Raw genomic sequence first — 14,535 nt, forward strand, 5'->3', positions numbered from 1 at the left:
CTCCCTTCCATACCATTGTTGTTGTTGTTTAGTCGTTTAGTCGTGTCCGACTCTTCGTGGCCCCATGGACCAGAGCACGCCAGGCACTCCTGTCTTCCACTGTCTCCCACAGCTTGGTCAAACTCATGTTCGTAGCTTCGAGAACACTGTCCAACCATCTCGTCCCCTGTTGTCCCCTTCTCCTTGTGCCCTCAAGCTATCCCAACATCAGGGTCTTTTCCAGGGAGTATTGGAGCCTCAGCTTCAGGATCTGTCTTTCCAGTGAGCGCTCAGGGCTGATTTCCTTCAGAATGGAGAGGTTTGATCTTCTTGCAGTCCATGGGACTCTCAAGAGTCTCCTCCAGCACCATAATTCAAAAGCATCAATTCCATACCATGAAGGTACTCAAAAGATCAAGGCAAAGTAAGAGGCACTTCCAAGAACCAAGGAGTGGTGAGTTGAGAGCTGACAGCAAGGGCACTTACAGACCTAATTTTTATAGGGGACATTCAACTCAGTTTTACTCAGGAGTAGATCTATTCAAATTAATGAACCAAATTTAGCCATGTTCCTAGTTTCAATGCATCTATTCTGAGTTAAATTTAATTGAATGCCATTAATTGTGCATTCACTTTTCCTCATGAGATTTCATTTTTCATAATAAGATAAAATAAACTAATCTCAATAAAAACAAAGAGCAAGGAAAAAGAAAATGTGGAGTCGACTCTCAAAGATAGCTCTTAATCCTTGTCACCCACAGAAAGTGGTGGGCCTTCCCAGGTCCCACCTGGGAGCTTTCCTTTCTTCCCCCCAGTCTCTCGTCCTGGGAGGTCTTCCCTTCCCTGCCTCTCACTCAGGGTCCTTCCACCAACCATCTATCACCTTCAATAATGGACCAGAGCAAAGGACACCAAAGGGAAAAAAGAAAGAGAAAAAAATGGGGGGGGGGGGAGAGAAGGAAAGAAAAGAAGAAAAGAAAGACAAATAAAAAGGACTTCCGATTTTCCGTCTGTTAGTAGATAAAAGAAATTATTCAAAACATTCACTCTAAATTGACACCCAACCATTCTACTTTCTGTTAAGTAATATTTTTTCCATTCTTCAGACCCAAGTGTTTCAAATTCATTCATTCTCATTTTCACACAAAAAGTCCAAAAGGGGTTCTCTATTATTATTACATGATGTCAGCAATGGTTTTTCTCTAATCAAACAACTTTGCCTCCAATAATTTCAACGACCATGCCCCTCCATATCAAGCAATAACGAATCTTTCCATTATGCATTCATGATTTGTGCCGATTATGCTATTGTGGAAGTTGTGGACAATCCTGCTTTTAATACTGTTTGTGCCCGCAACATTTTGGGCAGTCATATTGCTTCAGTTCCATTCAGTGCACATCCTGTAACTTCCTGCTAAAATAAGGTTACCATCCCCCCCCCCGAATCTGGGGACACTTTTTTTTTTTGAAAAGAGAAAAAAAAGTTATTAAAAAAAGTTGTTTTTTAAAAAGTAGTATCTTCTCTTCTGTGGTCTCCTCTGTCGCGTGGCCTTTCTCTGGGCCCCAGCATGCTCTCTTGGAGCACTAGCCGCTGTGGAGTAGGCTTGGGTCGGGCCTGGGCTCGGCCACGTGTCCTTGCCCTCCTGGTGCTCTCCTACCTCTCCTCCTCAGCGGTGGCGGCAGCTGCGTGGCAAGGTTGGGGCTCCCCTCTTTTTGCTCCTTCCTCTTTCTCTCTCTTCCTTCTTCTCCTCTCCTCCTTCTCCCTGCGTCGGCTCTGGGGTTTCCCTGGCCCCAGAGCGCCGCTGGGCAGTCAACTGGGTGGCTGGGGGCTCTTGCCCCCAGCTTGATTTGGATCGTGGGGGAGTCAGCGGTTCCCCCCGTTGATGTGCTGGGTGTCCCCGGTTCCCCCTAAGCAGTGGCGGCAGCCCAGAGTCAGCCTGATAGCGCAGTTGGCTCTGGCTGGCTTCAGGAGCTGCTCGCTGCCATGGCGCCCACCATTTTACCTCGCCAGAAGTCCCCATATGATGTGTCTTGTGCCGTTGAACCAATCACACAACATTCGTTCCCTTCTAATAAATCTGCAACACTTAAAATATAAATCTGGGGACATTAAATGAAATCCAAGGACATTCCAAGGATGGATTTTGTCCGGGGACAGATTTGAAAATCCGGCGACTGTCCCCAGGAAACAGGGACGTCTGGTAACCATATGCTGAAATCTCATAAATGTTCTGCAGTGGTTGTCCCACACACACACACACACACACACACACACCTTTGTTGCGTTGGAGCCAGCAGTAGACAGCAATGATTTGGTAACATTGGGCAAGCAGCACAGAGCAAAAAAGTGGAACTATTATTGTGTCAGTAATATGTTGCAGAATATACCCGCACACACCCCCAACACCCCCCCTCCTCAAGGTATGTTAGATGTAGCCCGAAGCAGAGTTTGATGTACATCTAAGAGACTCTTCTACAAATGGCTTGGAAGTCCTAGTGGTTTGAGTGAAGGGGAAACAGGCTCTAAATGTTAGCATTTTCAAAGATCTATATTACAGAAATCGTTACGGAGACAAAACATTATCAAATCCTAAACATTCTCTACAATTCGTAATCTTTAATTTTGTTCAACAAAAAACATTTGTTTAGTGACAGTCACCTACCACAACATGAATCTCTATGATAACTCTAGTGCTATCACTAGACAAAAAAAAGAGGAAACCTGGCTATTGCTCATTGCCTACTGTAAAGTTTGAGGTAAAATAAGGACACCTGGAGGAAAAATGTTTAGGCCAGTTCTGGCTGATACTCCCAGTTAGACTTGGCTAAAGACAGCCTAGCCCTGCAAATATAAAATCCTGCCCAACTAAATTAAGCAAAGTGTGAATAAGCATGACTTAGATTTCTATCCTTCCGATAGGTTCAGTTTTGAAAGGTCACATTTCAAACTGTTTTATGTAGAGAACAGTTCCCGAGCTTGCTGCTTAATTCAACTTTAAGTTCAGTTTCTTAAAACAGGCAATCCAGTTCTTTATTCATCTTCCGTCCTTCTAACAAGTGCAGCCCTTGTCCCAGGCTTATCTGTTACCAGGAAGGAGCATTCAGAATTTCAGCAATTTCTCACATAAGATTCAATTCCCCAATTCTTCCAGCTTGCAGCATCTGTAGCCCACCCCATCCAGCATATTTGCTAGAAAACCTTTTCTTAGTTTCTCTTTGTAGTCACTTATATAAAAGCTGAAGTATTCATTAATATTTAACCCCTCGATGCCTTTGACATAATGAACAGATCTGCAATCAAATCTGGCAATCTTTCTTTTTTTCTTCCTGATAATGGAAAAAGGAATATTTTCACTCCCTGTTGCAATGGTGAAAATAAAACAAGCTCAAATGTCCATAACTGTATAAGCTGGGGGGTGGGGAGGTTCAAATGATGCACAAAAGAGCAAGAGAAAGAAATCAAAAGCTGGGAAACCACAAACTTGGGCACATTTACTTGGCAAAAAATCCCATTAGTTTTAATGGAATTTAGGTCTAAGTATCTGAGTTTAGGACCATAACCTTTCTGTTAATCCCAACGTAATAATTTCTTAATGCCCATACATGCCATAACCCTGTGCTATCAAGTATTTCTTCTCCAGATGAAACTGATACATTATCAAAGAAATACGGCAACTTTGTTTATTACATGCAGATTTTTCTGCATTATTGCTAAACAGTACACTTGTCCAAAATTACTAAAATACTTAAAAAACTATACATTATGTAAACAAAACATAAATAAGACAGAGTAGTTCTTTTTACACATAGTTTAGTACATACTGTTAGGGAGTCAGGGATATGTACAATTTTACACCATAGATTGCATTTTTACAATGCATAAATATGCTTTAAAAAAAGAGAGAGAACCAAGTAATTTTTTAAAAAAAGTGTACTGTGTTTATAATTAAGATGGAAAAGTCTAAATTTGAAGAAGAAACATATCCCTGTAAATGTGCTAACCAAAAATTAAACGTTGCTTTCTACAACACACCTTAACAGACGGCCTTATCTGACCACTTTAATAAAAACCCTTTGAAAGTATAAGTGTGAAAAGTATTTTAATGATGAGCTTCCTCACCATTTAAAAATAAAATTATAAGCAGCTGCAATCTAATATGAAGTAATTTTTAGAAAATCAACTATGGCCATAAACCCTTGGGTAGATGGTAGGCGTTTTAAAATTTGAGCATGTGGCAGCTCCCAATTTAATGGCAAACTAGCAGCCGATACATCTGATGTGAAGAATCTGACTCTATTCAGCCTCTGAGTTCCCAAGAACATGCACAACAGCTCAGTTCTTTGCCTGGCAGCTTCCATGTGCTCAAATGTAGCCATCACATGCCATGGGTTCATGTACATCAGCCTCATGTCTGGTGTGTTTCAAATATCAGAAGAATTTCTTAAACAATTATAAATTAACTTCATACACAAAAGAATGCCCCAACATTTTAAGGGCTCGTTTACTTTACATTTAAGATGCAGCTGTGTTAGGCACGCCTATGTTGGGTTTCAGAAAATTAGGGAAGACAACAGCAGGACTCCTGGTTGTGGAAACTATGTCAGGAGAGAAGGACGATGGTAGAGAGGAAGATTTTGATGTTGGAGTCTTTATAGCATTCAGAATGGCTCCTTCTGGGCTGACCATCAGTTTTTTTATAGATGTGTCTAGATGTAATACAGGTGTACTGCTTTGCAACTGTGAGTTAGCAGTGTGAGTGGCACAAACCAAAGACGTTTTAGCCAGACCGCCGGGCCGGGTGGTTACCAAAGGCGCAGACAATGTTGCTGCAAAAGATGGGGCGCTTGGTTTTGTGACGCTGTTTGCAACTTGTGGTGCTGCATGTACAATTGGCAAGGGGTTCGCAGTCCCAAGAGCGTTCACGATTTTGGTAGAGCTTTTCAAAGGCTGTTTTGACGGCTGCCAGCTTAATGCATTGCTCAACACTTGTGTAGTCTTCTGGGGAGAAGGAGAAGGATGGGCTACACCTTGAAGCCCATGGCCATTATTAACAGTTAAAAGAGGGCCAAGTTTTGGATTTGTAGAGATGAGAAGGACGTGGCTGCCGGCTCCGAGACCCTGAGGTGGAACAATGAACCGAGTGCCACTGATCATTATCTGAGTTCCAGGTGCCAAAGGTGTGCACGTGTTAATAATTATTTTTTGTTGAACGCAAGACTCGTTCAGCTGTCCTCCTACATTGCCAGCTATAGATGGTGAAGCTGGAACAGTCTGAGTGGTGGCGGCAGTAGGAGCAGAGGTCAAAGCAGGGGCGGGCTTTACAAAATTAGGAGGCAGCGGCTGACAAGGTAGGGAAACTAAGTTAGAAAAGCTAACAATTTTACTTGTATTTGGTGGATTGGGGGCCAATACAGTTTGAGGTTTGGGAGCACTTCCATTTGTTGGCACTGCAGCTGGAATTCTGGGTGACTGAAACTGAACGAGTGTGGATTGTTGAGCTTTCGAAAGGGGCATACACTGTACAACAGGGGAAACTGCTGGCAATTGAGGAGCTGTTGGTATCATTTTGGGGGCACTATTCACAGGTCTGGGCAAGGCAACTGTACCTGGCAATTGAAAAGTAGATGACAAGCTTGGATGAGCTGGTGGAGTCGTTGAAATTAGTACTGATGAAGCAAGGTGTCCCGTTTTCACAGTAGATATAGCTACAGTATTTCCAACATTAGAGGTACGCAGTCGAGTAGTTAAAACGGGTGTGACTTTTGTTGAAGTATCTGTTCCACCAGCCAAGGCAGTAGACCATGTTCCAGAAGTGGTTCCACTCAATGCCACAGAAGCAGCATCTAAACATGTTGTTGTTGTTACTGTAGAAATTGCTCTTGTTGTAAGACTCAGAGACTCTTCGACTGGTGTAACACTCTTTGCCAAGCTTGAACACAGAGGAACCAAACCATCATTTGACAATGGCAAAATTACACCCTGGCTACTTTTTTCTTCCGCATCTTTGGGAGCTGCTGATTGTATAATGTTAATTGGTGGAATACTCGGTGCATTAGCTGTGCTATTTATGATGGCCTGACCAATATTAAGTCCTATTTTCACATCTTTTATTTGAGAAACCGTTGGCGATGTATTAACTTTAAGTGATGCTCCCACAGTAGATGGAATCAGGACTAACTGAGGCTGCTCTGTGCTTTTAACAAATGCTTTTCCCATTGAAGGAGAGAAGGTCTGTTTAAAGGGCTCTGCGGTCAAACCGGTATTTGACTGAATATTGGCAAGTGGTCTATTAATGAAAACCAGTTTCTGGGCGGTAATGCCAGTGGATGTTGGAGCAGGGACGAGGTTGACTCCTGCAGTTCCGCAAGCGGGAAGAAGGGGGGGATTTGTGACCAACATAAGTTTTTGAATTTGAGTGCCACTCACAACACTTCCACTGCTTATAGGTGTGGCCTCAGGCTGTGTAACAGGAGAGTTCATACTATTTACATCAGCTTGCTGATTAATAAAAGAAGCCTGGGTAGTGCATATGGCATTCTGCCCACTATTACCTGGCGAAATGCTATTTGCATTACCAGAGCTGTTAGGATGTGCCGGCATGGCGATATTAGATGATGACATTGGAGATAAGAAAGTGGGAGAGGACACATGTACAGTTTTTTGCATTCCATGACCCACCGTAGCACTGTTCGTTGGTTGCCCAAACGCAAACATCATGTTTTTCCCTATTCCCTGATTTACACCACTGGGAACAGCTGGAATGGAAACCGAAGTTGTGGGAGAGGACTGGATGAGTGCTGGGATATTAGATACGACTGTTGTCGCGGCCGAAAAGGTAGAGGTTGACAATTGTGTGGATTTTGGCACTAAAAATGCCTGGAGCTGAGGTGCGTATGTGAAAACGGAACCCGGAGATAAGTTACCAGGGGAAATCTGGTCTGAATTTGTCTGCACCTTTACGATTCCTGTGTTCCCACCTCGTGTCCTAACAAGGATGGATTGCGAATCTCTGATGCAGACTGTTTTCAGCTCCTGTTTAGGTTCGTCGGCGTCACTTTTCTGCGGGGATGCTAGTCTTGGGGAGGAACCGCTGGTGCACGAAGAAACACTTGGTGGTAGTGTTGTTGTCAGCGCCTGAACTGTAGATGAAGTGACAGGGAATGAGGTACCTGAAACAATAGTCTTAGTTTTAGTAGTCTCACTTTGGCTCATTTTCACCACTGACGCCAACACGTTGCCTGTGGCTGATACAGAGGGCAACGCCGAAAGACTCTTTGCTGCATTAGCTCCTTGCGGCAAATGTGTAGCATTCTTTTTAAAATTTGTGCCGGGGAGAAACGCAGTAGCAGCATTTATAACCGAAGCTGGAAAGGCAGGAGCTAAAGTAGTGTTGACAGCTGTTGACTGCGGAAGAGAGAGACGGTGCTGCTCGTTAGTCTTCTGCTGCAACGGCGGAACTTCTTTTGCGACACTTTTACCCTCTCTGTGGTGGATAAGGAAATTTTTAGGCAAAATAAGGACCTGCTGCATGAGTTTCTCTCCTGTGGTTTTTTCTCCTGGTTTACAATCGGCCACAGGCTGCACCTGAATTTTCAGTGAATTGTTATGCAAGTCTATTGGCATGCAGTGGCCATCGGGTATTTTGTATAACACTTGTAATGGGCTCTTGGAACTGGCCTGGCAGGGCAACACTGGTTTGACTGGGGAAGAACCTATAGTTGACATAATCAGTTTTTCAGACGTAGAAATGCTTCTACCTTGAGCAGGTGGAAGCTGACTTGTTAAGGTCACTTTGTTCCCAATATTCTTAGCAAGCAAGGCCTGGATGGGTTTGGTCCCTTTTATTAAGCTTGATATTGATGGTGGCGAGTCTGTTGTGTCCAATGATTCTGAAGATGAGGATTCTGTTTGTTTAGGTTTATTCAAGCCACCATCAATTGACAAGTCGTTTTCCATACCATAGACTGTGGTATCACCTGTGCTTAATTTCAGCTTTTTCCTTGGTGAAAACTCTCTTGTGCTATCATCTAGGTAACTGTTCTGCTTGGACTGGCGTTTAAAAGATTTAGGCACCATCTTCTGTATTTCTTTGCAAGCCAGTTCTTTCCTTAACAGTCTGGATTTCCCTGCAGCAAGTTCCATTTCTGACAGTTTCATGTCCTCTAGAGAGAGAAGAAAGCAAAAGAAAGGCAAGTTTTAAAAAGCTAAATTAAAATGTTTCTATGAACTTTATTGTTGGTGGAGGCCTCCATCAATGTAAAATATATTTACACCACCCTTCTGACCAATAGGAGGAAGTTCTGAGAATATTCTTAATTAATTTATTTATTTCATCAAGAACTTGCTAATTACACAGTTTCAGAAGACAGTAACTTAATCTATATCCAATTTAATTTTCTAACATTTTCTGTACCGGCATAAGACCTCATTAGGAAGTCAATACTGTTTAATTACTATTTGCTGATGTTATTTTTACTGTTTACTATTAGGTTTAAATGGATTGTTGAATATTGCTTTATTTGATACAAGTTTTTTATTTTAAAGTTATTGTGACTTTTTAGATTGGATCACATTGTTACTATTAATGGTTGATGTTTTATTATGTTTGTATATGTGCTGGAAGCAGTTTCGCAGGGTGTGTGTGTGTATGTGTGTGTGTATATATATATGCGTGTGTGTATGTCATTACAAACTAAAATTGTGGAGGTTTTCCAAGGTGTTAAATTCAGAGACCTACGTTTTAACTGACAGAAAAGCTTCTTTAGTAAAAGACCACACTGCTTAAGTTGGAAAGTCTTTTAATCAAAAATAGTGGCGACTCATGAACATCCCAACATTTACCCTGAAATAGGCTGAGCTTTTGCAAGTGTGCCCATTGAACACTTGCAAAAGGTTTAAAAGGTACCGTATTTTTCGCTCCATAGGGCGCACTGGACCATAGGGCGCACCTAGTTTTTAGGAGGGGAAATAAGGGGGGGGAATTATCCCCCCCAGCCCCAAAGAGCAAAGAAGCCAAGACAGCGAGTGCTGTCTTGGCTTCGTTTTTAGCTGCGGGGCTGGGGCAGGGGAAGCCCGAGCTTCCCCCGACCCCAGCCCCCAAAACAGGTCCAGGAGCAGCGGCAAGATTGCGCGCAACCGCGCTGCTGCTCCTGGAGCTTGTGGGGCTGGGGAAGCCCGAGCTTCCCCCGACCCCAGCCCCCAGAAGAGTCTGCTATCCACAAGCCTTCGGAGCCCGGCGGGAACTCCCGCCATGCTCAGAAGGCTTGCGGATAGCTGCCTGAAGCCCAGGGAGTCAGCGGGAGTTGGCGCTGCGCTCCCCGGGCTTCAGGCTGCAGGTTGCTATCCGCAAGCCTTCGGAGTGCTCCGAAGGCTTGTGGATAGCTGCCTGAAGCCTGGGGAGCGAGAGGGGTCGGTGCGCACTGACCCCTCTCGCTCTCCAGGCTTCAGCGAAAGCCTGCATTCGCTCCATAGGACGCACACACATTTCCCCTTCATTTCTGGAGGGGAAAAAGTGTGTCCTATGGAGCGAAAAATACGGTACTCAAAAGACCTCTGCCTCTGGTAATTTCCCTTTTCCCCAAACCAAAGAACACACCTTTGGAGGAAGGAAAAGGACAGACAGCAGGTGTTCCCAGGGCCATGGCTTCTTCTACTGGGACTATCTTCTCTGTTTTCTTCTTCCCCAAATGTAAGTTCTTGGGTTTCAGGGAAAAGGAGGCAGCAGCAACTGTTCACAGGAATGAGTGAGCATAGCTTCAATCACCCTGTGCACTGAGCTGTGATCAGTGCTACTCAAATCCTCATGAGACCCTAAAGCTAGATAAATTGCTGAGTTTCCCCCCCCTAATAAATAAGCACCCCACAAATTTCATGGTGGGAACTGGGCTGAAGTGCCCTGTGTTGTACCACTCAAACTCTCTAGCTGACTAAAATAAGAACCATATGCATGGACTAGGCACTCACAATGACTAGCAAAGGACTTACCTGTATCTGTATAATCCCTTTTCAGAAGTTCGTTGTGCTCAGGGGACTCACTCGTTGCTTTAGTGGAAACCTCCATGCCAGGATTTACTTCACCATCCTCATTAGTCCACTGTTCTCTTGTAAATTTATCATGATCTGGCTGCTTTTTGAAGTCATCATAATCCTTTTTTAACCGAGACCTTCAACAAAACATCACAAGAAAGAATGACTTTGACATGATATTCCTGCTGTATGGTGATGGCAGGACAATAAAGGATCTTACACAGCCTAAATGGTCACTAAGAGAGTTACTTCAAGCCTGGAAAGATAAATATCCACCATTTATTACATAATGGTCTGATGACCCTAATGTCACTGCTACATTTGAGCATACTTTGCTTGGATAAATACTTGGACGGCACATTGATCTATATGTGTAAATTAAGATGTTTATTGATGTTTAAATGTATCATTCATGTGAGCTGACGGGGTTTTCTTCTTGTGCTTCTTCCCTTCTTTGTTTTCTCTCAGTCTCTCTTTTTTCTTTTTTCTTTAATGAATTTGCAATAACAAAATCATTGGGGGGGAAACAAACTGGATAATTTTGGCTAGAGACACAGATCTGGTGAAATAATTACCTAGACCCATCACTGTCTAAGGTGGGAAGTACCTTAAAATGCCAGGCTTCTTTTGTCTACTACGAGAGCAATCACAAAACAAGATAACTGGTGCAGAGTCCTTACATTTCACATTATTTAAAACAGCTAATTACCTGTTTCTTTGAAAAGCCTTCATTAGTTTTGGTTCCCATGGTAGCAATTCATTGAGCAGTCGCAGCAGAGTACAGTGTAGTTCTTTTACAGCTTGCTTTCGGTGATACCACCTTCCCTGTATACATAAAAATAGGACATTATTGTAGTGCGTTTGGATGTGATAAAGATACACAGTACAATCTTTTCATAGTACAACAATATGTCAACAGACTTTCCTCCAATTTATTTTCACAATGGTAAGACCAGAGGTTTCTGTTTTATTCTTTTAATCTGTTTTATGATGTGACCAGCATTGAGAGGATATACAAATAAAGACCTAAATTAAAAACGGCTCCCACTGAAAACCACAACAGGAGAAAAGTAACCCATAGGTAAATTACTGTGAAATTTTATGCCCCCCAAAAATAACCTTTCCATTGAGTGGCACTGGACTACTCCCAAAAACATATTTGCAAGTGTAAAATTGCAGGAGCTAGCAGATATGTCCTTTTAAGCAAAAATACATATTTCAAAATGTCATGAATAGAAAGCTGAGGTGAAAACATATTTATTTAGATTGCGAAGAAATCAACTAAGAAATGCCCATTTTTTCCTGAAACTTTAAACAGCCGCTCATTCCTAGGACAAAGTTACCTACAGGTCTGATGATTTAGGCTGTAATTCTATACAAAAGAAGCTGAATGGAGTATACGTCTGGGTTGCCATGTGCAGGACTGTGCCATTATTCTGAAAGTACTTCAGATTACAGCAGATTGCAGTTTGATTACAGCTCAAGACTAATTTCAGATGTTGAACTGAAATGTCAACTGACCTGCCGCCACTACTTGTTAGCAATCTTGTCGCTCGGTAGTGAACTGACCCACTGGGCCAAGTAGGCTCCCTTACAAATTTGAACGAAGCAGATATGTTGACATTTAAATGAATTATATGCTCAACATATCTGTGACCTATCTCTGCTGTTTTCCATACCTCTTTCTTAGCAGATTCCCAATTCTTCGCTTAGTTATGGCAGGCCTTTGACACTTGTCAAAAGTTCAAAAGAGGTCGCTTTAACTGCCAATCAGCAGTTACAGGGAGCCCTTTGAATTCCTTTTGGAGTATGCAGTGAAATCTAAGTGAAAGGTCTAGAAAATCTGAAGGTGAACATAAGAATATGGAACTTAGGCCTGGGTGATGTATTGATACATTGCCCAGGACCGGTTTGAGTGCCAGAGTGTGATGGTGCCTTCAATTGGAAGTATATTGGGGGTGGAGTTTGCCTCCACCTGACTCCCTCTGCTGCCAGCACCTGGTGCTCGGAGGGAGGAACAAGCTGCATTGGCCCCGCGAACAGCCAGGGTGAAACTGCCGCAACTCCCGCCAAGGAAGCTGAGACAGTTTCACCCTGGTGCCTTGCGGGGCTGATGCAGCTTGGTCCTCCCTCCACTTTTCAACACTGTGATGTATCACTGGTGATATACATTGCGATGCTGAAAAGCTGACTATTAATTATTATTATTATTATTATTATTATTATTATTATTATTATCATCATCATTACTACTACTATTACTATTATTACTACTATTATTATTTGAATTTATATACCACCCTGTACCCGGAGGTCTCCTGTCACAGAACAAAATCAAAATATAAAACCACAAAATATATAATCAAAATAAAAACAACCCAACCCCCCCCAAACCCCCACATTTTAAAAGGGCATAGGATGATATCGCCCAGCCCTAACGATAATAGATTTAAAAAGCAGATGGAATATGGAATTTAATACTGCATATGAAGCCTCCGAAAGGAGGGCAAATATTTTGAAGGAAATTTATTAATAAAAACAAATCAACACAGACCTGGTGTGGCAATGGCACATGACAGGACCCTAAATTTAGGTTTAAATGCTCATGTGTGTTTAACAGCACAATCTTAAATCCATTTGGTTCAACAGATACAGGATTTGAGCCCAAATGAGACTGTCCTGCTTTTAAGTTCTGAATATCAACTTGTTCCTGCAAAAACCTAATGGTGACTTAACTGAACTGAAAGATGTGTGTGTGTGTGTGTGTGTGTGTGTGTGTGTGTGTGTGTGTGTGTGTTTTAAAGCAGTGTTTAGAGAAAAAGTGTTGTGAACTGAGATGTCAGCAATGCAAGGTAAGAAAAACATAGATTGCAGCTTGGATGAAAGATTAGGGATGGAAAACAAATACAATATAGAACTATTGTAGATTAATATTTAACTAGAGTGAGCTTGCCTGCAATTTCTATCATATTGTAAACACAAAGCAGGCAGAAGTTGTACATATGGATTCTAAAGTGCTTAGGAAAAAGACTGCTGGACTTTACACCTGAAATGCTATTCTAGGCACACTTACTTGGAAGCAAGTACCATAAAACTCAATGAAGTCATATTTTTGAGTAAACATGCATATGATTAACCTGTTAATCTACATTCTACCACAAAACAAAAGTACAGAAAGATGTATCAACTACTCTTCAGTAGAGTAAGTTCCACTGTCCAGTTAAATTATTTATTCTTCAAGTTCCATCCCATGCAACTCCATGACACATATACAAATATACAAATATACATATACAGTACGCAGGAACAAGTTAATATCTATGAAACAAGCAGGTTGGGGCAGCAGTTTTGCCACAAATACACACCTTTGCCCCATTCAACAGATCTCTTCCACTTAACAGTAAAGTAGTAGCAGGAACATTTCCCTGAACCTGTAACTACTGAAAAAGTTGCAGGAGCCTGACTGCATGATTTGCAATTCTAAAAGCCATTTACAACCATGAATAGTTGTATACCTTTGGAATCAACCTTTCGACGTCTTATCATTCTAACAATTCTTTCAAAATTCTTGTAATTCAGTTGGATGATATCTCAGTTGAATATCTCAGTATTCACTGAGCAGAATACAAGTTATATCCACATATCGCTAGAGCCATGGAGCATGACTAAGTTTACTTTCACTCTAATACAATATGAGATGACATATAGGCTCACACATGGTTTTCTCTTAGATTCAGGGTGGGAAACAAAACTGGAACAGTGTGCTAGGCACCATATGAACGTGATACGTCCAGCAAGGTAACAACCTAAATTCAACTGATTAGATAAAGGGCAGCACTTCACAAAACAGCAGTGAGAGTAAAGAAGAGGAACACCTTACTGGTTATATCCAATGAAGTTGTCCTGTTTGTGCAGGAACTTCTATCTGGGGCACCGAGAAAGGGGGAAAGTTCCGTTGTGCAAGCAGAAGTCCTTGCACAAATGGATACAGCCCTTTGTCTACAGCAGTGGTTCTCAATGACCGATGGGGCTGGGGGGGGGTGTCCATGGTACCATTCACACAACAAAAGCTACCATAGAGATATCAATTTTTTTCAAAAGTAGGGAGTTCATGGCTTGGCTTTTGAAAAACAGGGGGTCTGCAATACTTGGCTATTCGGGAACCACTGGTCTACAGAGCTAGCCACAAGCCAACTTTTATTTGACTTAAAAAGCCCTAGAGTATTGCTCAAACACTATTGTTCTTCCTAATAGCTGGTAAGAGGCCACAGTGGAAACTTTTAAAAAGTTTTCCATGATTCACCTGGAGAAGGCACAAATTAAAAACACCTGTAAGTGATAATCCATCCAAACATGTTGCATTTTTTAAAAAAGAAAAAAGTAGACATACCGATTTCTTTTTAACATTCTCCACATCTTTGAGTTCATTCTCAATTTTTCTAATTAATTCCCTGAGTTCATCGAGATTAGTGCAAATAAGCTGAAATAAGAGGGGGGAAAGATAACATAATCAAGCAGGGAGTTTTAAG

General features: G+C 42.1%; 1 protein-coding gene across 2 annotated transcripts in view; it reads right to left on the reverse strand.

Moving 5' to 3' along the window:
* Window positions 1-3,646: 3,646 nt before the first annotated feature.
* BRD10 (bromodomain containing 10) overlaps window positions 3,647-14,535 on the reverse strand; it is a 38,613-nt gene continuing 27,724 nt past the window's right edge. For both annotated transcript variants that reach the window (XM_083482157.1, XM_083482158.1), the window contains 4 exons: window positions 14,397-14,486; window positions 10,716-10,831; window positions 9,965-10,143; window positions 3,647-8,142 (listed from right to left, as the gene is read on the reverse strand). In XM_083482157.1, the coding sequence (XP_083338283.1) occupies window positions 4,493-8,142; window positions 9,965-10,143; window positions 10,716-10,831; window positions 14,397-14,486 (4,035 nt within the window). In that variant the 3' untranslated portion in view covers window positions 3,647-4,492. The remainder of the gene's footprint in view (window positions 8,143-9,964; window positions 10,144-10,715; window positions 10,832-14,396; window positions 14,487-14,535) is intronic.

The sequence above is a fragment of the Podarcis liolepis genome, assembly GCF_965112155.1.
Source record: "Podarcis liolepis genome assembly, chromosome: 17".
Taxonomy (NCBI): Eukaryota; Metazoa; Chordata; class Lepidosauria; order Squamata; family Lacertidae; genus Podarcis; species Podarcis liolepis.